General features: G+C 38.4%; 1 protein-coding gene across 1 annotated transcript in view; it reads right to left on the bottom strand.

Moving 5' to 3' along the window:
- Positions 1-27053, bottom strand: part of LOC114004477 (protein POLR1D) — a 54355-nt gene that overhangs the window by 18440 nt on the left and 8862 nt on the right. The window contains exon 2 of the mRNA XM_027767223.1: positions 2847-2921. Within this exon, the coding sequence (XP_027623024.1) occupies positions 2847-2921 (75 nt within the window). The remainder of the gene's footprint in view (positions 1-2846; positions 2922-27053) is intronic.

The raw sequence follows: 27053 nt of genomic DNA, 5'->3' as shown, positions 1-27053 counted from the left end.
TCATATACACATCTTATGAAAATTTCACATCTTATTTCCCCACAAGATCCTCTTTTCACAAATCTCGAATATCTTACTTTGCCTACCAGGGTTTAACTTTCTCTTCAACACGCTTCTCCCTCTCCCTTCCACTTGAAAAGTTTGGCTTTGCCCCAGAAGACTGTTGGCATTTACCCTCAAATTCTGGAAGGTAACTATGTCATACCTGATAGGAATTTGTTTTGGGTAAAACTGGCCACATGTAAATATTACAATGGGAACTGGTCATATCAACACGACCAGCTATGTGATTCAGTGTGAGAGCTTTGGATTATGTGGTATTAGACAATTGGAAACTAGAGATCAACTATGTAATCAGTCAGTCAATCAACCATAACTTAACAACGGTGCCCCAGGAAAAACGTTGAACACTGAAGCTCACGTGAGCATCTCTTATTGGTGATATTCCATGTGTACTGTCACATACTGCTGAAGGGGAGAGTGTCCTGACTCCATAGGGGAAAGGACAAGAGAGACTTTGCATTTGGGATGCTAACCTAGACTCTGTCTTCTGTGTCTCATATTTTGGCTGATTTTAATTTGTATCATTTTCCTGTAATAACTATACCCATGAGTGTAACAGATTTCAGTGAACTGTATTAATTTTTCTGGTGAATTACTGAAGCTGAGAGTAGTCCTGAGAATCCCTTGTACCTGTAGTTGGTGTAAGAAGTGAGGATGGTTTTGAAAATGATGACTTCTAGCTTTGAAGATAGGCCAATTCCAGGCACTGCTTTGGATCTGCAATCAGTTATTACACTAAGGAACAACTTCCAGTGAGAAACAATATTTATATAACACAATCTGGGCAATGGAGTGCTCACTACAACTAGGTGGGTAGTCGTTGTTTCTAGTTATCCATGAGCAGAGCTTAAAATTTCTCTCTCTCTCTTTTAAGAGGAAATCTAGCACAACTTCACATTGATATTTCCAATTAAAATGTAAGATTGAGATAGTCTGCATCTTTGATTTTACATTTGTAGCTCTTTTACACCAAAAACATTGCTATTCATATATTGAGTATAAACATTTACTTATTTTTTCTATCCCACTATAAAATATTTTCAGAATAGCAACTCCAAAAATATTAACAATATAGTGACTGAAAACAATTTTGTAGTTTTCTTTTCTTTTGGAAATATAGTCAAATTTCAGATCACTTAAAATAGTTCCTTTCTATGTGTCCAGGTCCATCCACACAATGGTTTACTTAGGTTCATTTGTTTAATTTTGCCTAATTTTTAGGGATCACTTCTTCCCTTTATATTGATTTAATTTTGCTCTATATTTTATATAAATCATGTGCATTGTTTTGAAAGTCAAATCTATAAGACGAGAGGTTCAGAAGTCTAATTTCCACTTATATCCCAGTTTTATATTTTACTTTTTAAAAATATCCCACAGTATTCTACTATAGTAAATTTCTTAGATAAAAGATCTAAAGTCAGCCCATTTACTGAATGCAAATGTTATTGCTAAGGTAATGCCTAAAAGAGTTGAATTAAATCTTTAGGTTAAATTCTCCCCTCGTTTACATTACAATATTATTATTATTATTTGGAGAGAGATTTTTGCTATAGGAAAAATGTACTTACTAGAAAGAGAAAATGAGAAATCATCCCCCAGGATGGCCACATGGTAATCCTGTCTCTGTTCTCCTCTTGGGATTTTGGGCACGTATGTACACACATCCTGTCTGAGTTTCAAGCCTCCAGATCTAGGACGCAGACTGTGGTCAGTCTGTGGGAGTCTAGCACCTTAACCACTACACCATCTGCTGTCCCCATATATTATTTATTTATTTTTCTTTTGGATAGGCTTTTGCTAGGGCGTGTGCACTCGCCAGAAAGACAGAGAGAGACAGAGAGACAGAAAGCGAGAAATCACCCCCAGGGGGTATAGCCATGCTGCAATCCCTTCTATTCCATTCTTCTCTTGGGATCTTGGGCACGCACACACACACGCACCCACGGCCAACTACGTGGGAGTCCAGCGACAGCCATTACGCTAACTGCTGGTCCCCCCCCATATATTATATTTTAACAAGCTCTATTTTGTATAGAAACAGCAGAGGTAAACTTTAGTTCTACATGGCTGAATTGTTTTATAATCAAAATACTTAGTTAAAATTAACTTTTCATTTTTAAATTAAAAAAAATTAATCTTTAAAATTTTTAAGTAAATTTTAATTTATTAAGGACTGTTGCTAAAACAAATTATTAAATGATGAACACTGATATAGTATCATCTCACATAGGTACCTCTGGGCATCATAATATCTACATACTTTTTGGGAACATGTGAACCAAAAGGATAACAGAACCATAACATACATGCTCCATACACACCTGCTGCTTACTTCTCTGCATTAAGAGCTCCCCAGCATTTGACCCTTAGCAGTATTCTGACTCCAGAGTTGCCTCTGAGTAATTTCCTCTACAACCATGGTTTTCTATTCTCTCTATAAGCTAAATAATTTTTTTAATTAAAGAATTATTTGATTTGATTTGATTTATTCACTCATTTATTTTAATTTGACCAGATACACACACTCATACACACACACACACACACACACACACAAACAGAGAGACAGAGAGAGAGAGAGAGAGGGGCAAAGTGAGAAAGCAAGGCACCAGGTCTAAGACTTGAACCATGGTCAGCCATGTGGGAGTGTCCAGCCCTTTAACCACCATGCTGCTGGTCCCCAAGCTAAAGAGTTTTACACACATACACACATATATTTCCAGACAAGACTTTCCTTTTAATATTTTTTTAAGTTTTAAAAAGTTCATTAAAAACCTTACCAGCCCATAGGTCCCATGGTTTCTGCTCTAGTTTTCCCACGTTTCGCCTCCTTAAGCAGTTCTTCTATTGCCTTCCTGATGAGTAAAAGAAATAAATTTGAGAAATTAGAAAAATCAATTTATTACATGTATATATATTCCAGAGAAAGGAACTAACTTTTGAAGCATGATCACTGGGGCAATAGTTTTTTTAAATGGTTGCCAACTTTGAACATAAAAACTGAAAAGGAGCTTTTTATATGAAGGGAAAAACACTGAAAAGAAATAAAAAACTGACAAACTGGAAAAAATGTAACATAAGACAGTTAAAACATATGAGGAATCTTCAAAAATTTCATTAAAAAGTGTATTATGCAAAAACTATGTATGGATTGCAAAACTTTTTTTGTAGGAAAATAAGTTTTGCAGCAAAATAAACTCATTATTAACTGGTTACATGTCTCAACAGGATCTAGTTTGAGGCGCTAAGAATGATAAGATATCAGTTTGAAAAGAGTCCCTATAAGAGTAACATGAATTCTGCTAAAACTGAAGCAAGAACAACCAACAAATGATGAAAAAGTGTAGAGGGAAACATGGGGAAATCATTGATGCTTTATAAAAATGTTATGGAGACAATGACCACTAGAAATCAAGTTCACACATGGATGATTTGTTTTTACAAAAGGATGACATAATGTTGAAAATGACACCTGCAGCAGCAGATAATCTACATCTATTCATGAGGAAAATTTAACCTTGTTCATGTCCCACTGAAAGAGGACCAATAATTAACAGTGGAAACAACAGCCAATAACAGACATCACAACAGGTTCGACAATTCTGACTGAAAAACTAGAGTTAAGTAATCTTCTGATTGACCGGTGCCAAAACTGTTGCACCCACATCAGCTGCAGACAAGAGCACTCAATGGAAACAAGGGAGAGCAAGTTCCTGAAGCATTTCTTCTAAAAGCTCTGACAGGACATACACATGGCTTTATCAGTACAATCCTGAAGTCAAAGTATAATCAAAGAAATGGCTACCAAGAAATGAAAGTGGTCCAGTCAAAGCAAAAGCGGACTGGTCAACCAACAGTAAAGGTCATGGCAACCATTTTTGGGACACTGAAAACACTTAGCTTTATTGACTTTCTGGAGGGCCAAAACACAGTAATATCTGATTACTGTAAGAGTATTTTGAGTAAGTTAACCAAAGCTTTATCAGAAAAATTCTGGGGGAACCAGCAGTTAGCGTAATGGCTATGTTGCTGGACTCCTACATGGTTGACCACGGTTCACGTCCCAGATCCAGTGGCTTAAAACTCACACCGGGTGCGTGTGTGCGCGTGCCCAAAATCCCGAGAGGAGAATGGAGGAGAAGGGACTGCGGCGTGACCATCCCCTCTGGGGGGTGATTTCTCGCTTTTTGTCTCTATGTCTCTGTCTGTCTGGCAAGTGCACACGCCCTATAGCGAAAACCTCTTCAAAAATAAATAAATTAATTAAATTAAAAAAAAGAAAAAAGAAAAATTCTGAGAAAGCTTCACCAGAGAGTCCTTCTCTACTTTTTTTTTTCTACTCATTCCTTTTATCAAACAAGGACAGTTTTGAGTCTTTGGGATGTTGAACAATTTTTCTTATGTCTTGGTGGTTCCTCTGTCTTCCTTAGAGAGTTGTCTGTTCAGTTCATTTGCCCATCTTTTAATTGGGTTATTATTATTATTTTTCACGCTAACTACTTTAGTTCCCTGTATATTCTGGTTATCAGACCCTTATCTGAGGCAGAGTTTGCAAATATATTTTCCCATTCTGAGGATTGCCTCTTCACTCTTAATTACTATTTCTTTTGCTGCACAGAAGCTTTTTAACTAGATGTAATTCCACTTGTCTATTTTTGGGATTATTGACTATTTAAGAAGTCTTTGCTTACTCCAATGTCTCCAAGAGATTCCCTGTGTTTTCCACCAGTAGTTTCATAGTTCAAGATCTTAGGTTTAGATTTCTGATCCATTCTGAGTTGATTTGTGTTAGTGATGAGAGACAAGGGCCCAGTTTCATTTTTCTGCAGGTGGATACCATTTTTCCAGAAAGCACCATTTGCTGAAGAGATTTTCTTTTTCCTACTGTCAAAAACCAGTTGGCTATATGTTTAGGGGTTTATTTCTGGGGTTTCTATTCTGTTCCATTGGTCTACATGCCTGTTTTTGTGCCAGTACCATGCTGTTTTGATTGTCATAGTTTTGTAATATATTACAGGGTCAGGGAGTGAAATGCCTCCTACTTCACTCTTCTTGTGCAGTACTGCTTTGGCAATACAGGATCTCTTATGATTCCAGACAGATTCTATGATTGTTTTTTCTAAATCCATGAAGAATGTCTCTGGTAATTTGATTGGAATTGCTTTAAATTTATAGATTAATTTGGGAAGAAACGACATCTTGATCATGTTAATTCTTTCAATCCAGAAACACGGGATGTCTATCCACTTTCTTCTATCATTTTTAATTAAAATTAAAAAAAAATAGTTTCCTTATATATAAAATCATGTCATTTGCAAACAGAAATAATTTCACTTCTTCTTACATTATTTGAATGTCTTTTATTTTACTCTCTTTTCTGATTGCATTGGCTTGGACTTCCAGAATTATATTGAAAAGGAGTGGAGAAAGTGGGCAGCCTTGTCTTGTTCTAGTTTTTTAGGATGCTAGCCAGGGATTTTTCAAAAATGGCTTTTATTGTATTGAGAAAAGTTACTTCTGTGCTGATTTTGCTGACCCATCTTAATCATGAAGGGACACTATATTTTATCAAATGCTTTTTTGGCATTGATATGATTGTATGGTCTTTTATCTTTCTTTTAATATGATGTATTACATTTATGATTTTGTGTATGTGAATCACCCTTGCATTCCTGGAATAAAGTCAACCTGGGCCATGGTATATAATTTTTGTAATGTTTTATTAGATATGATTTGCTAGTATCTTGATGGGAATTTTTGCATTTGAATTCATTAGGGATACTGATCTATACTCTTCTTTTTTGTGTGATGTTCTTGTCTGCTTTTGGAATGAGGGTGAGACAGGCTTCATAGACTAAATCTAGGAGAGTTCTTTCCTTTGGGATCATTAAAAACAGTTTGAGTAGAATGAGCGTTAGTTCTTCTTTAAAGGTGTTGCAGAATTCAGAAGTGAAGCCACCAGGACTTGGGCTTTTACTTATTGGGAGATGATTTATTATCACCTCAATCTCACTGCATGTTACTGGTATACTCAGGCTTTATACATCTTCCTGATTCAATCTTGGTAGATTGTACGAATCCAGAAATTTGTCCATTTCATCCAGGTTGGCTTGTTTGTTGGTGTATAGTCACTCGTAGTATTCTCTGGTGATCTTTTGTATTTCTGTTACATCTGTTGTAATACTGTCTATATCACTGCTGATTAGATTCATCTGGTTCCTTTCTCTGTTCTTTTTTTATTAGTTTAGTTAATAGTGTGTAAATTTTATCTTCTCCAAGGACCAGCTTTTGGTTTCATTTATTTTCTGTATAGTTTGATTCTCTATTTCATTTATTTCTGCTAGAACCTTTATTCTTTTCTCCTGGCATTTTTTAGGGCTTTGTTGTTGTTTTGCCAGTTCCCTGAGGTGTGTTGTTAGGTTGTCTATTTGTCACCTTCCCATTTTTTCTTGAGCACTAATTGCTATGAACTTCTCTTATTACTGTTTCTGCTATATCTGATAGGTCATGGAAATCCATAAGTACATTATCATGGGTTTCAATGAATCTTTTGATTTTAGTCGTAATTTCTTCAGTGGTTGTAAAATCATTCAGGAGTAGGTTGTTCAGTTTCTATGTTTTTGTGTATTTTTTAGTTAGTTTTTTTTTCCCCACTGCAGTTAATTTCAATTTTAATTCCATTGCAGTCAGGGAAGATCCTAGGTATAGTTTCTAACCACTTGAATTTGTAAAGGCTGCTTTGTGCCCTATCATGTGGCCATCTTTGAAAATGTTCCATGCAGGGGTGAGAAAAATGTGTATTTTATGATCATTGTGTGGAAAGTTCTATAGATGTCTATCAAGTCCATTTGATTTATGGTATTGTTTAGATCCTTTATCTCTTTACCTATCTTGCGTCGAGATGATCTATCCAGAGGAGAGATTGTTGAGGTCTCCAATGATTGCTGCATTTTAGTCTAGTTCCCATTTTAGATCAAGCAGTCTATCTGACATGTATTTGGGTGCTCCAGTGTTGGGTGTGTAGATATTTCTAAATGCTATATCCTCTTGGTGCATTAGTCCTTTTAGTACTATGTAGTGTCCTTCTTTGTCTCTGCTTACAGTTTTTGTCTTAAGGTCTATTTTGTCTGATATCATATCATGACTTGAGCCTTTTTGATTTCCATTCATTTGGAATATCTTTTTCCAGTCTTCACTTTGTCTGTATTTCTTTATCTGTGAGGTGTGTTTCTTGTAGGCAGCATATAGAGGGCTATTTTTCTTTTAATCCATTCAGCCAATCTGTGTCTTTTGGTTGGAGAATTTTTTTCTTCCTTTTTTTGAGAAGTTTTTGCTATAGGGCACATGTGCTCATCAGAAACGCAACTGGCTTAACAACAATTGTTGGTGTAGGGTTTGAAGCTTACAGAGTATTACCCTAACATATCCTAACATAGTTATTACCACCAATTTACAGGTGAGGAAAGTAATATCCAGAGACATTGACTAACTTGCCCAAAGTAATACTACTAATCAGAGAGAAGGAGGGGAAGAGGAGGATGAGGGTGAAGAAGAGGAAAAGGAGAAAGGGAAGGAGGAGCAAAAAAGAGCAAACAAAACCTGACCCATGTTTTTAAGGCTATATATCCTCTCATGTTTCCATTATATTGTTTCTTCCACAAAATTTTGCACAGCAAATCCTAAGGAAATAGTTTTTTTATCACTAAAAAACAAATAATAATAAAAGTAAAGGGAAAAAATAGGCCTAACAGAGTTGCCAATGCCTCTACAAACATTCGAAAACTAGGAGACAGGCTGATGCTGGAGAGGTAGAGGGAATGAAGGAGGGATTCTCACAATATTTTGTCCTAAGACTGCTGAGCTTTTGCTACTTCCCACCACAAATTCTCCTGCATAAACTCCCTCTGCAGGCTTTACTTCCAAATAGGAAAGCAATTTCTAGCAACCATGTATTTTGACCTTGAAACAACTTCTTCAAAATAAAGGGGAAGAAGTCAAGCAGTTTCTCCCTTACTGGAGCCTCTATTGCCTCCCCAAGAACTCTTGCTAAGACTCCTTAGGTAAGGAAATAGTAAATCACTTTCTATTGTACATTATCACAGAGGCTAAATACTTAAATCTTTTTTATTAAAAATAATGTAGTATATATTTCAAGAGAGCTGGAAGATTTATTTTCATTTATTTATTTAAAGAGGTTTTTGTCTTAGGGCACACGTGCTTACTGGAGAGAGACAGAGAAAGTGACTGGGAAAGTGACAAATCACCCCCCACCACCACCACCCCAGGAGTAAGGCCATGCTGCAATTGCTTCTCCATTCTCCTCCTGGGAACTTGGGCATGCACACACACATGCCAGCATGATTTTCAAGCCACCAGTTCAGGACTCAAATCACGGTCGGCCATGCGGGAGTCCAGTAATACAACCGCTCCGCTACCTGCTGACCCCTTGTTTTTGTCTTTATTGTTAGAGGGTGCATACACTCACCAGAGAGACAGAAGGGAGAGGGGGAGAGGGGTTAGGTACCACCCCCAATGGTGCATGGTCATGCCACCATCCCCTCTTCCATTTCTTCACCCTGTCAGGATCTGAGACACACATACACACATGCCTGACTTATTTTTCATAGCACCAGGGCCAAGACTTGAACCACAATCTGCCATGTGGGGTATGGCTCCATTAACCTCTAAGCTATGGGGTTGACCTTTTATTTTTTTAAGCTTATTTCTCCCATGACAGAGAGAGAAAAAGAGCGAAAGACAGGCAGATATGAATCTCTCAGATGGGTTTCCTACTGTGATACTCCCTAGATTTCCCAGCCAGCCAGAATCATAGGGTGAATGCCTGGTGTGTACAGGTTGACTCTGACACCGAACCTGCAATCTCCCATATTGTCCCAGCATCACTTGTGGAGTCAACCCTAAAGATGGCATCTAATGAGAGGTTGAAATGGAAGTGTAACTGTAATTAAAATATAGGAAAAGCAGGCAATATATTAACAATTAAACATACACAGAACTTGAACAATTTAAATTTACTTCTCAGTACACTAAGTTTTATAATTGGTTCCTTTAAATATCTTAAAGGTTTCTTTGTAAAACATATTAATTGTATTAGAATGTAAGTTCCATGGAATAAAAGACCAAGAAACACGGGTCATGAAGCAGACAGTTTTCTGGGCACAGGAACAAAGTACAATCAATTTTCAATGATCCATGTATGTACCATCTACAGCCAATTTTCCATCCTAGCTCAGCTTCCTCAGGCCTGCCTATTCATTCCATTAGCCAGCTGGTACATGCTTCAAGGAATGTCAACTGATCATAATAGAAGCTTAAATAAAACCCAAGAAGGAATGCAAACTTGGTGCAAAATCATCTTAATATCCAACGTCAAATTAGTTTTGAGTTATCTGGTTTCTTCTTATTCACATAAATCAACTGAGAACTAAAATTGTGCTAGTGTATAAGAAAGGCAGTAAGAAATTTAAAGCCACCAACATGAAGCACGAGAATTTGAAAGGGAGACAGCATGAAATGGTCTGGGGCCAGCAGATGGCATATAGATTATGTTGCTGGACTCCCAGATGGCCAACTGCAGTTCAAGTCCTGGACCTGGTGGCTTGAAAATCATGCCAGGTGCATGTGCATGCACCCAACATCCCAGGTGGAGAATGGAGAAGAAGTTGTGGCATGGTCATCCCTGCAAAGGGTGATTTTTCACTTTCCCTCTTACTGTCTCTAGTTCTCTCTCCCTGGCAAATACATATGCCCAAAGGAAAAAAAAACCTCTTTAAAAAAAAAAAAAGTAATGCTCTAAGCTGAGCCACATGGTAGAGTTCTGTGTTCATGTTCAGAGGCCTCCTTGAGTAATTTGGGTATATGTGTGCCCATAACCAAGGTCTGGCTTAGTAGCCACGGGTGGGTTGCAGTGTCAGGACCCTGCTGGGGGATCTCTCTCTTAATCTAGGAAGAAATAAATTAAAGTCAGAAAAGCTAACTTTCAAGTAACTGCTCAACAATGAGAGTCAGATGGACCTACACACATTTTGCAAAAAGGTGAAGGAAAGCTAGGAACACAAGCTGGATGCTCCCATCGTGTGCCTGCCATGGTGTCTAAAACACCACTTTTGATCAACTAATTGTACAGTATCTGTCACATGATGGGTAGAAAAACAGGTGCAAATAAGGCAACAGAGCATTTAGGACTGTTCCCTTCATGATGTGTTCAAACAAGCATGACTTGGAGACAAAAACACCGACTTCTTAAAAAATTGGCAGAAATGAGAGCAGCACCATTTGCTGCTGTTTACTGGATGCTATTTGATGGGCCCAGTCAATTATCAATGCTGAAGGCAACCAGTTTACAAGTCATTCACATATCCCACATATAGTAACTAGATTCTAGGCAGAATATGTAAGAGAAACTTTGCTATTTCTACATTTCTTGCCCTAGTGGACCAATGAGATTGGCAATAAAAGTAGTACAATGATCTTCAGTAAGGATTAGATGTCAGATCCCACGCCCCGAAAATTCTGATTTTTAAAAAAATGTATTAATAGATGGATGACCAAATCCCTGCCAGACATCTGCAAACAGTTAAGGACTCATAACCAGCCAGGAGAAACTAGTGATTTAGTGATCGTGTGGACCTATAGAAACCACAGAATAAAGTTTGGATTCTGTATGATTTGATGTCTTGATTAAAGGCACAGATGAATAAATTCAGGATATCCTTATTTAATTTCAGTAAAATATCAAATTATCGGGGGTCACCTATCAGCTGCAAAAAAAGGTAAGAAAATTCAAATTGCGTGAAAGATTTTTGAAGACAAGGTAAAACTCAGGAAGAGGTCACTTAGAATATGAATTATTCATAGACATAAGATGGAAACACTAGAAATTAATTCTGTGAATTATGTTAAGTTTGGTCAGCCTATATCAAACACTCCATAAGTACTATGATTTATATCGTAAGCAGGATGTTTCCTAAAAAGGATTACTATGAGGAATTCTGTAGCAAATAAAGACCCACATATGTAGTTTAAGAACACATACTGGATTATCTAAGAGTGTGTAGAAAGAACTGACACTGCTTTATTTGTAACAAACAGAGAGTCATAAGAAAAGGCATGTAACTTTTAAAGATTTACTTATGTTTTTGTCATAGAGCTTGTACACTCAGCAGACAGAGGGATAGAGAGAGGGAAAGTAAGAAATCACTCCCCAGGGGAATGGCCACATCACAATCTCTTCTCCTAGGATTTTGGGCATGCACGCATACATGCCCAGTGTGATTTTTCAAGGTGTCAGGTCTGAGACCCAAACTGCAGTCAGTCACATGGGAGTCCAGTGACTTAACCACCATGCCACCTTTTGGCTCTGGTGGGGCAAGAGATCCAAATATTTTATCTTAATCTTTTAAAACAACTTATGCTAGTAACAGATGAGGGTCATGGAGGAACATGAGTTTGAATGGAAGATTAAAGAGATCTTTTAGCTTCATGCCGACATGGAAAAAGAAAAAAGAAAGTGATACTTTAAACAGTGGTGGAAAAATCAAAAAGTATTTTTGCAGACTGTTTTTGCAATAATGATAATTATCTTAGTTACCTCACAGGGTTAGGATAAGGATAAACTATGGCACTTTATTTGGAACCAAGTGTTCTGTATTTTATAAGAAGCACAAGAAATTTAACGGTTACTTTTTACTTGACTAAACTCTTAGATGTCAGAGAACTTGTCTTTTTCACCTTGATCTTCCCTCTGCCTGGCTCATGGTTGGCACTAAGTTAAGCTTTAGATGATGAATGAGTTCTGGATGTGAGTGGATAAAAATGATAAAAATGTAAGGGTTTAAAAATAAAAATGGAACTAAAACAACTTAATAGAAAGTAAACAACTGTATTAAAAATGGGCAAGGGATCTAAATATTATAGATATTTCTGAAAAGACATACAATACACATTTTGGTCAAAGGATACAAAATTTCAGCCACCCAGAAGGAAAAGGTTCAAGAGGTCTATTGCATAGGACAGCAACAAGTGGTCAATAGCATTGTCCCGCATTCTTGAAAATTGCTAACAGTAGATTTGGTGTTGTCATCATAAAATATATGGATATGATGTCATTCATGTTAATTAGCTTTAGTTAGCCATTCCACAATGTATAACTACTCAAGATGTATTGTCCATGACAAATATATAATTTTGTCAATTAAGATTAATTAAAAACAAATAAAAATACCGTATCTGTAACCAGAATAGAAAATGACAGGTGAAGGGCCAGCAGGTGGCATGGTTAAGGGAGCTGGATTCCCCCATGGCCAACAGTGGTCTGAGTTCCCAACCTGGTGGCTTGAAAATTATGCTAGGTGCATGTGCATCCATGCTCAAAATCCCAAGAGGACAACAGAGAAGGGACTGCAGCATGGCCATCCTCCCTGGGTGGTGATTTAGCACTTTCCCTTTCTCTGTCTCTCTTCTCTCTAGCGAGTGCATGCATCCTACGGCAAAAACAAAGAAAGAGAGAAAGAGAGAGAGAGAGAGAGAGGGAGGAAAGGAAAGATAGAAAGGAAATAAAACAAAACAAAATAAAATGATGGGTGAGATGTAAGAGCCAAGACAAGGAAGGGGTTAAGATAAAGAGAAAGAAAGATAATGTGTCACTGCACATTAATGTGATGAAAGGAAAGGCATGGTCATAGCTGCTGGGTAAGCAGTCTCCTGTGGTGGCTACACCTGAACAGGAGCACATAAGCAACACATAGCTTTAGTAGGAGCAAATACTGGGTCAACCAGGAAACCACCGACACTGTATTAAGACATGGAATGAGGCTGAGCTGGACTTTTCCTGTCAGGATTGAGGCTTTTGAGTCCCTAGGGCTCCTGATAATCCTGGCAAAGGTTTCCTATCTAGAGAACACCTTTCCCTTAGTGACCTCTCACTAGAGATAAATGGCCTTTGTTTAACTCGTAATATTATTTTGCTTCATTATACAAGTAGGCAAAAGGCCACTTCATTCATGTGTTAGCATACTCTAAACTCTATTTTTTAAAATGTTTTTTGCCATAGGGCACGTGCACTAGCAAGAAAGAGAGAGACAGAAGGAAAGTGAGCAATCACCACCCCCTGGGGGGAAGGCGGAGATGGCTGTGGGGCCCCAATCCCTTCTCCTCCATTCTTCTCCTGGGATTTTTGGTATGCATGTACATATGCCTGGTGTGATTTTCAAACCAACAGGTTGGAAACTTGAACTGCAGTTGGCCATGTGGAAGTCCAGTGCCTTAACCACCACACCGACCTGCTGGCCCCCAAAGCTATGCTTTTTTAAGTGACTAAAAGCAAAATATCAAAGATGATGTTTAACTCATGGCACACATTGAGTTTTCAACCTAATGAGTTGATAATATTTGGGTGAATATAGAAATAAAACCACATGGGAACCAGCAGTTAGCATAATGGCTATGTCGCTGGATTACCACGTAGTAAACCACAGTTCACATCCCGGACCTGGTGGCTTAGAACTCACGCCGGGTGCATGTGTGTGCATGCCCAAGATCCCGAAAGGAGAATGGAGGAGAAGGGATTGCGGCGTGACCATCCCCCCTGGGGGGTGATTTTTCGCTTTCTGTCTCTATGTCTCTCTTTCTCTGGTGAGGGCACTCTCCCTATAGCGAAAAAAACCTCTCAAAAAAAAAAAAAGAAAAGAAATAAAACCACACAATTTATATATTACTATATATTTACTCCATAAATGTAGTTAAATCAACTTATTGCACACATCGATTATTCTATTGGTTTCACAATATTTGAATGAATATAAAAATAAAAGATACACAATATGCAATTCCAATACTATTATATAGTTATTCCATAAAAATTATTTTCTTGCCTTGATTTCAGTAAAATCACTAATTATATTGTTACAATCAAAATATTCACATAAATTATGTTTTACAAACTATAAGCTAAGAGTATTAAAAACCAAAATGTAACTATTCAGAGTAGACAAAATTGGTTTTTAGAGAGGGTGTATGTGCTTGCCATGAAGAGAGAGAGAGAGAGAGAGAGAGAGAGAGGGAGGGAGAAAGCACCCCCCTTGTGAGCGATCGTGCCACAATCCTTTATTTCTCTATCTTATACATTCGCACAGGCCTATAGAGGTTTTTTCCCCAAGCTATTGGGCTAGGATTTGAACTATTGTCTGCCACGTGCACACTAGGCTCCCTTAATCACTAGGCTATGGGGCCAGCCTTGGATAAGTTTTATTTGTTTGTTTTAGTTTTTTGCTACAGGGCTCATGCATTCACTAGAAAGAGGGAAAGTGAGAAATCACCCTACCTGGGGGCTATGGCCATGCCATAATCCCTTCTCCTCCAATCTCCTTTTGGGATTTTGGACATGCATGCACAAGTTCCCAGCAGGATTTTCAAGCCACCAGGTCTGGGACTTGAACTGCACACTCGGTCATGTGGAATCCAGTGCCTTAATCTCTATGCCACCTACTGTCCCAATGAAAATTTTAATATATAGAAGGGGGTCTTCAAAAAGTTCACTGAAAATGCATATTATATAAAAAAAAGTACATATGAATTTAAAAAAAATTTTGCACCAAAACAAACCTGTACTTAATTCTACTTTCTTTTTTTTTTTGAGAGATTTTCACTGTAGGGCGCGTGCGCTCGCCAGACAGACAGAGAGAGACATAGAGACAGAAAGCGAGAAATCACCCCCCAGGGGGGATGGTCACGCCGCAATCCCTTCTCCTCCATTCTCCTCTCGGGATCTTGGGCACGCACGCACACGCGCCCGGCATGAGTTTTAAGCCACTGGGTCCGGGACACGAACCGCGGTCGACTACGTGGGAGTCCAGCGACATAGCCATTACGCTAACTGCTGGTTCCCCTTAATTCTACTTTCTAAGAATTTGTAAAAGCCCCCTTCTTATATTAAAATGACAATTACCTTAAAATGAAAAAACTAAAAATCTAAATTTTGAATGTCTCAAAATTTTCTCCTAAAATAAGAAAATCATCTGTGAATCAGTGTTAGTTCTTGTATGTTTCATGCAGACTGATACACATACAAATATAAGACCAACATGATTTAACATTACAAAATGTTACTCAGCCTCCAGGACAACCACAGCCACTGTAAGTATTGCGCTTAGTCACGAGTACTTCTAGATCTATAAACTGACATACTATGACAAGAAGATGGAAGCTTACTGGAAAACAGTATTTTCTCATGATGGGGTCTACTGCATTTATGCCAAGAACAAGCTAATGTGTCTTTTCTCTTCTAAACACTTGTGTGGCTCAAATCCTTCCTATGCTCTAAAACAGTGTCCACTCAAAAGTAAACTGGTCCTATCTTCATGTGTTCAAACACATTTTCCCTTCATTCAAGGTGTAGGTCAACACATGATGGCTGGGGACCAGCAGTTAGTGTAATGGCTATGTCGCTGGCCACACCCAAGAAATATAAAGGACTCCCAATAGAATCAACCCAAGAAGATCTTTCCCAAGGCACATCTTAGCCAGACTGGCCAAGACCACAGATAAAGACAAGATAGTAAAACTGGCTAGAGAGAAATGACAGTGACTTACTAAGGTCATCCCATCAAGCTAACACCAGATCTCTCAATAGAAACAATAAAAGCGAGGAAAAAATGGGAAGACATATTGAAAGTGTTAAGAGAGAAACAATTTCAACCAAGATTATTATATTATGCAATATTATTCTTTAAATGGGAAAAAAAGATTAAAATCTTCTCAAACAAAACCTGAAAGAATTTGCCAACACCAAACCAACTCTTTAAGAAACCCTAAAGAGAGCACTGTTCCAGGAAAATGAAAGAATGAACAGCCGGAAATAAAGGAATAAAAGGCAACCAAGGCAATGGCCATCTTAAATGTTGGGGCAAGTCCAGAAATATCGGTAACATTGAATGTTAATGGATTAAATTCTCCAATCAAGAGACACAGGCTGGCTGAATGGATTAAAAACAAAACAAAACACAACACAACAAACAGAAACACTATCTGTTGCCTACAAGAAACGCATCTCATGGATAAAGACACACATAGACTAAAAGTGAAGGGCTGACAAAAGGTTTTCCATGCAAATGGGAACCAAAAAAAAGCTAGGGTAGCCATACTAATTTCTGACAAGATAGGCTTAAAAAAAAAAAAAAAACTGTCTGAAGAGACAAAGAAGGGCACTATATTGTAGTAAAAGGGTTACTCCATGAAGAAGAAGATATAATGCTAATAAATATCTATGCACCTAACACAGAAGCACCCAAATATATGAAGGAAAGACTGTTAGATCTAAAAGGAGAGAGAGACTGCAACACACCAATTGTTAGAGACCTCAACACCCACTATCTCCTCTGGACAGATCATCTAGACAAAAAATAAGTAAAGAGGTAAAGGATTTAAATGATACCATAAACCAAATGGACCTAACAGACGTCTATAGAACTTTCCACCCGAAAACCACGAGATATACTTTTTTCTCACCCCCACATGGAACCTTTTCGAAGATTGACCACATGATAGGGCACAAAGCAAGCCTCTACACATAAGGCATAAAAACTATATCCAGCATCTTCTCTGACCATGATGGAATCAAATTTATTTTTAATTCCAAGAGAAATCCTCAAAAATACACAAATATGTGGAAACTAAATAGCCTACTCCTGAATGACTTCACAACTACTGAAGAAATTAAGACTGAAATAAAAAGATTCATGGAAGCCAATGGCAATGAGGACATGCGTTTCCATAATCTTTGGGACACTGCAAAAGCAGTCATAAGAGGGAAGTTCATAGCAATTAATGCACATAAGAGAAAGACGGAAAGAAGGCAAATGGATCACCTAACATCGTGCCTCAGAGAACTGGAAAAACAACAGCAAAAAAAAAAAAAAAAACATGATGGCTGCTTCCTGGGTTATGAACTGCACTGAGCACCAGATCCTCTATAACAAAGGGATCTGTATTTGTGATATATGGGGCTGCCCTCCCTAAAAGGTTCCAGGCAATTCTCCTTTGAATATTGATATAATAAGCATTTAATATGCACCATTGAGTATATGGTGAACATTAATAATGTCAAAAGTACCCATGTACCACGTACCTTACACCTAGTCCTCACAACTCACGGGGCTCCCACATGGCCGAAGGCAGTTGGTGTACTGAACCAGGTGGCTTGAGAATCACGCTGGGTGCATGTGCGTGCATACTCCGAATCCCAGGAGAATGGGGGAAAAGGGACTATAGCATGGTCATCCCACCTGGGGGGAGATTTCTCACTTTCCATCTCTCTTTATCTCTCTGGTGAGTGCATGTGCTCTATAGCAAAAACCTAAAAAATAAATAAATAAATAAATAAATACCATTCCACAGGCAAGAAGCTAAAGAGAAAATGAGGAAAAGTCAAGAAACTTACCTATGTTACCTATGACCCCAACAACCAGGAAGTAATGAGGGTGGGTGTGAACCCATGCAGGCTGACTCTAGGGCCCAGGATCTTAACCTTTTTACTACATACAGCTCTATTAAATGGCATGATGCCAGCCCACAAGAAGCTCAGTATAGTAAGAGAGACAAAGACAGGAATAGTGGCAACATTTTACTTGACAAGAACTACTTTAGTGAAGATAAAATTCCGGTCGCTGCATTTCAACATCTTCACATCTTAGCACCTACCCATTTATGGGTGACCTGTGAAGGTGGATTATTACTATAGAAAGATGATGCTTCAGTCAATACTTAATAAGTGGAATTATTCTTATAATTTAGCTCCTAGAGAAAAATCTTATTTCTCAGTTCATATGACATCTACTTTTTTTTTTTTTTTTTGGAGAGGTTTTTGCTATAGGGCACATGTGCTCACCAGAAAAAAAGAGAAAGACAGAGAGACAGAAAGTGAGAAATCACCCCCCAGGGGGGATGGCCATGCTGCAATCCCTTCTCCTCCATTATCCTCTTGGGATCTTGGGCACGCACGCACACGCGCCCAGCATGAGTTTAAGCCACCAGGTCCGGGACTCGAACCACAGTCGACTACATGGGAGTCCAGTACATAGCCGTTACGCCAACTGCTGGTCCCTATATGACATCTATTTCACTTTAAGTATACAGTAATTCATTTTCAGTTTATACTATAAGACCCGAGCAAACATGCCATGGCAATCTTTTACTACAAATAACTTTGCGAAGTGATAGTGGTAGATAACTTAGTAAATAGTAAACTCTAATAGAAAAGCCCACGAATTATACAAGCCAGGACAGTAGATCTATTTGGTATGCCACTCTATGGTAGGTTTTAAATAAACAAATTAATTAATTAATATTCTACTGAAATATCAGTTGGGAGATATAAACCCAGAAAATATAAGATTAAAAAATTTATTAAGCGCTTTTATTCAATAAAAAGCATTTTGCTATCTCTTTAAGAGAACAGATGCTTTGAAGAACAAAACTAATGAAAAAACCCTGCAAAACTAAAGAAGTGCTTAACTTCTACAAAGATAGCTATGGAAAGGAGCAGAGAAGCTATTATGGCAGCTGCCTGAATTTAGTAAAGGACAGGAAAATTGGGCAGAAAGCTAAAAAGCAGACATAAGATAAAATTCGAACTCTCATAAACTGGCTTCACAATTTAAACAGGAAAAAGAAATCACAGAAATTATACAAAAGAAAACACTGTAATATGAAGTCTCTGATGTCTGCCTCTACAGTTTTCTTTAAGGAAGGCAGCAGTCTGGCATACTGTCCTTCGATAAACGCACTGGTCCATACCAGCAAACCATTCACCAAGGGCTTGAGTCTGTAATTCACTCCCTTCATCCCGAAAAGAGCTTTATTTTATACAAACGATCTGCAGTTTTCTGCAGAGTGTTCTAGACAACACTGCAGAGTTCTTGGATCTCGGCCCTGAGGATGGCCTATTCAGCAGGTCTGGTCTGCCTGCTGAGGCTATTTCCTCAGTTGTGTCAAGGCTGCAATAATCTGCTAAAAACAAGCTGTCCACCCCTTGTAGATTTCAGTGTCTGATTCATCAAATGAGTATAAATTATGCTCAGAGCTAAGAGCTAAGGAATGAAAACAAAACAAAACTGAAGATAAAAGAAAGTTCCAGAATGTATAGGGTTTCCTAATCATTTCATGCTCTTTGAAAAAGTGTTTATATCTAAAAACATGTAGAAACTAGTATCTTAAAGGAGCTATTTCAAAATAATTTACCTTTCATTAACTGAATTAAGAAACTTTTACCCCATGAAGAAAACATATTTCTACTGCTACTTTTTAGAAATTCAACAATACACAATGAGACGGGAGGAAGAGAAAGTCTGCACCCCACAGCCACCAGTACAGCTTCAATGACTGCCTTGGGGTCTCTCAGTGTAAATAGTCAGTGGGGTCTTAGGAATGAAGAGACTAAAGGCCAGTGAAAGAGAGGATATAGCTTACCCAGAGCTAGTGTGGACTTGCCTCATCCTGACTGCCAGGTGTTTTGTTGTTCACACTGGGTATCAAACACTATTTTGAGGGATATAGTTATTTCCTTTACAGAACTGGCAGGGAAAGATATTTTTGGGAAACAAAAAAAGTGCACATACGCATAGCCATAATTTTGCATGTCAATAATTAAGTATAAAAATCTTCTATACAGAGCCAGCCAGGTGGCGTGATGGTTAAGGTGGCTATATCCCACATGGTGGACTATGCGATTTGAGTCCTGGGCCTGGTGGCTTAGAAAACATGCCGGGTGTGTGTGTGTGCATGTCCAAAATCTCAAGAGGAGAATAGGTGAGAAGGGACTGCAGTGTGGTCATCCTCCTCTTGGGGGATGCTTTCTCATGTTCTCTCTCTTCCCCTATCTCTCTCTCTGATGAGCATACAAGTTCTATAGCAAACTTTTTTTTTAGATTAAAAATCTTCTGTACAAAAATAATGTTTCTTAATTTCTAAAGAGTACATACACTGTCTAGAGAGAATAAGAGAGAAAAAGAAAGCAACACTCCAATAAAATATGGTCATGCTACAAATTCTCCATTTTTCCATCCTGCCAGGATTTTAGGCATGTATGTACATGTGTCCAGCATTTTTTTTGTTTTGTATTGTTTTGTTTTTGGGTGTTTTTTGCCATAGGGCGTGTGCGCTCACCAGACAGAGAGAGACATAGAGACAGAAAGCGAGAAATCACTCCCCAGGGGGGATGACTATGCCACAATCCCTTCTCCTCCATTCTCCTCTTGGGATTTTGGGCACGCACGCACACGCGCCCGGCTTGAGTTTCAAGCCACTGAGTCCAGGATGCGAACCACAGTCAACCATATGGGAGTCCAGTGACATAGCCATTAACGCTAACTGCTGGTCCTGAGTGCCCAGCATGTTTTACAAGCTGCCTGGGCTGAGATTCAAACTGTAGTCATCATGTGGGATCTGGTTCCCTTAACAATGAGGATATGGGAAAAACCTAGAAATAATTTGTTAAAACCAATCAGTAAAGTATTATTTAAAATATTAATTTAATTTAATGATTATTTTAAAAACTGCTATAGAGCACATGCACTCACCAGAGAAAAAGGTGGAAAGTGAGAAAGTAAGCTACAGGTCCAGGACTCAAACTGGAAGTCCAGTGCCCTAACCACCATGGCACCTGCAAGCCCCAGCAATCAGTAAGTTCTTTACTCTTAAACCTTTCAATGTCAAGTTTCAAGTTACTTTTCAAATAGTAATTTATATGGTAATACAATCCAGTCCAATAAGGCAATTTTCAATTCCATTTTAAAATTGAAAATAAACTTAGTTAATATACACACAAATGCCTTGGAGAAAGAAAAAACCCCTCCATATGTCAGTAATGCAGTAGTTAACAGAATTAAAAGTTAAACATATACAAACCTAACTTTGAGGAAAGTGCTTTTGAAGAAAACATTACAAAGTTCAAAGTATTGAACTTAGATTACCCACTAAACAAGTCAGTGAAAATTGCAAGACTGTGCAAGTAATGCTTTTACATTTATTGATACTTTCAGAGACCTCAGGAATGCTTCCTTCTTAGCTGGCCAAAGTCGCAGAACTCTGGTGCAATGCAAATACATTCTTATAGGTACTCAATTCAACACACAAGAGGAACCAATAGAAAGGCTGCAGGGAAAACAGAAGGAAGGAACCAGCTCATAGGGACCAATCATGACAGAAGAGGGCAAGGCATGAGAAATTCGATTACTGATTAATCCAACCTTTCTGTTTATATCATAACATATATCATATAAGAAATACATCAGCTACCAAAAGAAAGCATAGTGTGGTAGGACTGGTGACTATGACATCAGAAACCAACTGCAAGACAAGCAAGACCCGCAATCTCGTAAAACAGGACTTTATTCAGAAACTTAGACTGACAAATTACCTACTTATAACCCAGAAGGGAAACATTAAACCATGTTCTAAAGCCAATGTTTATGCATTATACATGAAAGTATGTTCTAGAAATGTTAGTGCATTATTTTACAAATATCAATAGACTTAAACACCATCTTTTCCTGTCTCTTTATTAACACTGCACTTTAAGTAGCTGTACATATCTAATTTACTAATGAAATACAAACCATCCTTAGGGGTGAACAGCAGCTGCAGTTTAACTGGATAGAGCAATGTTAACAAAGAGTGTAGAACTAAGTTAAAAATAGAATAGGTACTCGATTGAGACTGCAGGGGAAAATTCTGAGACTGCTCATACTGATTAGCCATGTAATTTGGGTTCCTCCCAAAGTCTAATGTACTCTTATAAAAAAAAAAGAAAAAAAAGGGGGGAGGGAGCACTGCATTTTCAACACAAATGCTTGGGATCACAATTTTATATCTCATCTGAAATATTGAATCTGTAAATTTCTAATTCTCTTTTGGCATTTGCTTGATAGTAACTGAGTTATACAATAAATTCTATATTAATTTCTACAAACACAGTATGTCCAGAGAAGGCCCCAAATTAAGTATTTTCAAGTCTTTTTTTTTTTTTAACTATAATTTGCAAAGGCAAAAAAAAAAAAGAAAAAAACAAGTGAAAATACTCAGGCAGACCCATTAAACACATAACATTTTATAAAAATATAAGGTTAAAGTTCCCCAAATACTAGCATTAGGGTTATCTAGTTTAACTTTGTAATATAAAGCTAAAGAAATTATGGTTCAGGGAAGTAAACAATTTGCCTAAAATGAAATTATGACTTAAAAAAAGTTAATTAAAAAGTATTGGTATTTCTATCCCCTCCACTCTCAGAACCTAGAATGGCATTTTAAGGTCACCCTAGGGAGAAATGATGAGAGACTATATCATAACATTTTATCTCACGGTCCTTACTTTTAGATAACAATGCCACAAGTACCAAAACTGACACTATCCAAATGCTATTATGTATGTGATAATTGCATTCTAAAATATGCAAGCCTCATGACAGAATTTACCAGAAGAATCCAGACTGACTAGAATTATCCAATAATTATATACAGTCCCTAACATATCTTTTGATGTTGTCAAAAGAGGGATTATACAGTCCTTACTTTACTGAATTAAGAACATGTTCAATTCAGTGAAAATGAGAAAGCAGCCATAACACAATGATCAGAGAATGAGTTCTAGCTCTTGCTCCTATCAGCTCTTGGGACAGTCAAGAGCACAGAGTAGGGCTGGACCCCATAGTATAGTGGTTAAGCCCCCTGTGCTTAGGGAGCTAGTTCCCTCCAAATCCTGAAGGGGATGGAGAAATAGAAGAAAAAGGATTGTAGCATGACCATACCTCACTGGTCCTTCCTCTCTCCCTGATGAGCACACATGCCCTCTGGCACTTAAAAAATACATACACGCACACACACACAAGCTAAACAAGCTATATAAAACAAATATATATCTACTGCCTCAGAGCTCTTATAATGATTAAATATAATTACATATATATCAATGGTTACTTTGTAACTATAAAGTACTGAACAAATAAACATAATATATTTGGGGAGCCAGCAGGTGGTGTAGTACTTAAGGTGGCTGGACTCACACATGGCCAACTACAGTTCAAGTTCCAGACCCATTGGCTTGAAACTCACACTGGGCATATGTGCACGTGCGCCCAAAATCCTGAGAGGAGATAAGCAGCGGCCATCCTTGCTGGGGGTGACTTCTCACTTCCTGTCTCTGTCTCTCCGGCGAGTACACATGCTCTACAGCAAAAACCTCTATCTCTCAAAAAAAGTTAAAAACATTTTTATATAGTTTTGATATAGTGCAGTTACATATCTGTGTTAACTAAAACACACACATGATTAATACCTATCATGTGCATAGTGATTTATAGCATAATATATATTATCTCACTGACTCTCAAAAACCTTGAAGTTACTGGTTCTCTTTCATTGGTTAGGTGGCCAAGGTTTACAAAGGCTGACTGCTCCAAGGTCAACCAGTAAGGGGCACAACTGACTAACCCAGAGCCTTCCGTCTTCATATCCAGAGTTCTTTCAACTAAGTCATGCACATATTTTATTCAGTTCATGAACACACTGTCTATATTTTGAAGATGATCGACTGGTGTTTTGGTATAACAAATGAAAAAGTTAAATGGACTCATTTAAAAGTAATGAAGTCCAAGGACGAAGTACTACTAGTAAATCCAGACCCGGGTCCTTAGCCAGCTGCTTTACTCTTTTCATGATTACGATTTACAAATAGCAGCCCTATTTCCAATACATTTCAGCCTCAACCTAGAAATAACCAAGCATTACTAGTAGACCACTTTGTCTCTTAAATTGGTCTCTCTGGAGTATATGCTCTGGGAAAGCATTATTTTCATGTGTGCCTGAGCAAGTAACAGGCAACAACATGGCCCTTAAAGCTGAGCCTAAGGATGCAAGCAGTGCTGGGTTCACATCTACTTACTTGTCATACAACCTTAGGCTGGCAACCTAACTTTTCCAGGCCTCAGTTTCCTTTTCTGTAAATGGGAAAGACACTGTCATGAAGGAGGACTAAACTGGTTTTCCCACTTGGCTGAGCAAATCAGCCTTCTAGCTTGACAGTCACAGTTACGTGTCTGTCGGGTCGTCTGTTTTTGGTTAGGAAGATGCCTAGCTGGCTTCCTCATGTCGTGGCTTGTTCTCAGATGGGGACCAAGTTATTAAAACAAGCAAATGGGAAGGGACTCCTCTGCACGCTTGCTACAAGTCTGGGCAGCTGACAGTGACACACCTGTAGGTTGGCACTTGTAAACACGGGTATTTTCAGCAGAATACTTTATAATCATGAGCTCCTAGAATTCTTAATTTTCCCACCCATTTAAGGACAAAGAGCAAGCTTTGCCATGTAAACAAGTAAACAGAAAGCAGGAATAAAAATGTTGCACCAAGTCTGGAAGGTTTGGATGGCAAGTTCTCATGTGGAACATAAACCCAGTTGGTTTCACTTTGAAAAAGAACATGATGATCATATTTTTTAATTCTTCATTCTCAGGGAATGAGGTGGTAATTGAAGTTTCAATCTCAATTTTTAATTAATCACTTTTGAAGGAAAAACCCTGATACATATTCTAAGCACCAGATATTATGCTTAAATATGCAGAACCAAGTATGCAAGCAAACCAGGATCTGAAATAACTTTAGATGAGGAATCTAAATGTGTGATCTTTAACTTGAAATATGAGTTTCAATTAAAATTTATTCTGAGAGCTTATGTAACTTACCAAATGAGAGCAAGAAATTAACGGTTGGGGACCACACGGTCATGAGAATCCAAGGGAAGGCTGCAAAGGCTAGTCATCTTATTGCGGAGCTAATGTGGCCAAAATGGCAGAACAGGCATCAAATTAGAAACTGCTCCATTTCATTATTTGTTTTGTCCTTCATGTGCTTTGGGTCATATCAATACTGGAATTTCCTTTCTTTTCTTTTTCTTTTTTTTTTTCCTAAGAGAGATTTTTGCTATAGAGTGTATGTGCTTGTCAGAGAAAGAGAGAGCAAGTTAAGTGACAGAAAGTGAGAAATCATCCCCCATCCCAGAGGGATAGCTATACCGCAATTCCTCCTCCACTCATCTCCTGGGATTTGGGGCATGCATGCACATGCTCCCATTGTCATTCAGTGGGCAAACATTTCTTGGGCTTCTATTATGGGCCAGGCATTGCTCCAAGGGCTGTGGATACATCTGTGAACATTCAGACAAAAATCTGCCCTCATGTGCTCATGTTATAGTCTATGTGTGGGAAGAGGGCAAGGGACAGACAATATATAGACAATACTACAGGTAAATTATATATAAATTAAAAGGCAGGGAGTACTATAGGAAAAATACTGCAGAGGAAAGATGTTGAGGGATGGACTGCAATTTTAAACAAAGTGGAAGAGTCGGAAGAAATGACACCTATCCTTCAGGAGTTTTATACTAAATACACAGCTCTTTGGTCCAACTAGACTACAAAATCCTGAAGGCAGAAGCCAAATGAGATTTATCATCGCATCTCCAAAACCTAGAACACAACAGGATCTTAAACAAGTACTGGGGGGAAAATGCATGAATTCTTTATTTTCCCAAAGCTATGTTATTTATTTTTTTGAGAGATTTTTACTATAGGGCGTGTGTGCTCGCCAGAAAAACGGAGACAGACAGAGAGATAGAAAGCGAGAAATCCCCTCCGGGTGGGGGGGGGATGGCCACGCAACAATCCCTTCTCCTCCATTTTCCTTTTGGGATCTTGGGCGTGCACGCACACATGCCCAGTATGAGTTTAAGGCACCAGGTCCAGGACTCGAACCACAATCGACTACATGGGAGCCCAGCAACATAGCCATTACGCCAACCACTGGGCCTAGCAATGTTATCTGTAATAAATGGCATACATTTATATATATCCCTGGTTAAAGAATAAATGTAATATTTGACATACAAAACAGTACACCTTAGAATCGAATCTTTTAAATTCCACCTCATGGTACAAAACAATAATCCTACAACTTCTGCTCCACTGGTTTTTTTGTCAAGACAAAATCCCAAGGAAAATCCATATAACTCTCCCATATTGCTGCTGCAAAATAAAAATGTAGTTTGTCAACTTCAAGTAGGATACCTTTCCTTTTATTTCAGACCAATAAGAAAAAAGATAACAGGGCATGGGATGAAGATGGTAAGGATGGCAGTGTCAAAGTCTCTTGGGTAGAGAAGACATAAATGAAACAGAATGTAAAGTATAACCACATTTATTGGTGGTTATCTACCTCTACAATGCACCCCAGCTCTCCTCATATTTAAGTCATAGGATAGGCATGGTTCTCTGACCTCAAGGATTTGTCTTCTTGAAGACTGTTACTGAGGTGACTCTCTGAATATGCAAGTATCAGCTGATAAGATGCAGATGATACAAAACAGTGTATTAAAACCATCAGTTCTTCTCTGCAGTTTTCCCTCCCTATTGTGGCAGTCAGATTCCAACACTGGTATTTGACTGCATGCACACATTCACTCCTCCACTGAATACTGATGAAAATCGACTGTGTGCCTGACATAGTTTCAAGTGCTGGGGAATATAAAGGCCAATAAGAGGGCAAAGTCCTAGCCCTCAGGGAGATTACATTTAAGTAGAATTAGACAAACAGAAACTGTGAAGGAAGAGAGCAAGGTTAAGAAAGGGATGGCAGGGAACCAGCAGTTAGCGTAATGGCTATGTCGCTGGACTCCCACGTAGTCGACCGCGGTTCACGTCCCGGACCCGGTGGCTTAAAACTCACGCCGGGCGCGTGTGCGTGCGTGCCCAAGATCCCAAGAGGAGAATGGAGGAGAAGGGATTGCGGCGTGACCATCCCCCCTGGGGGGTGATTTCTCGCTTTCTGTCTCTCTGTCTCTCTCTGTCTGTCTGGCGAGCGCACGCGCCCTTACAGTGAAAATCTCTCCAAAAAAAAAAAAAAAAAGAAAGGGGTGGCAGCTCTAC

Source organism: Tupaia chinensis, unplaced genomic scaffold (assembly GCF_000334495.1).
Source record: "Tupaia chinensis unplaced genomic scaffold, TupChi_1.0 Scaffold144045_1, whole genome shotgun sequence".
NCBI classification, from domain to species: domain Eukaryota; kingdom Metazoa; phylum Chordata; class Mammalia; order Scandentia; family Tupaiidae; genus Tupaia; species Tupaia belangeri.
Note: the sequence above shows the minus strand (reverse complement) of the source record. Positions and strands in the feature narration are given on the sequence as shown.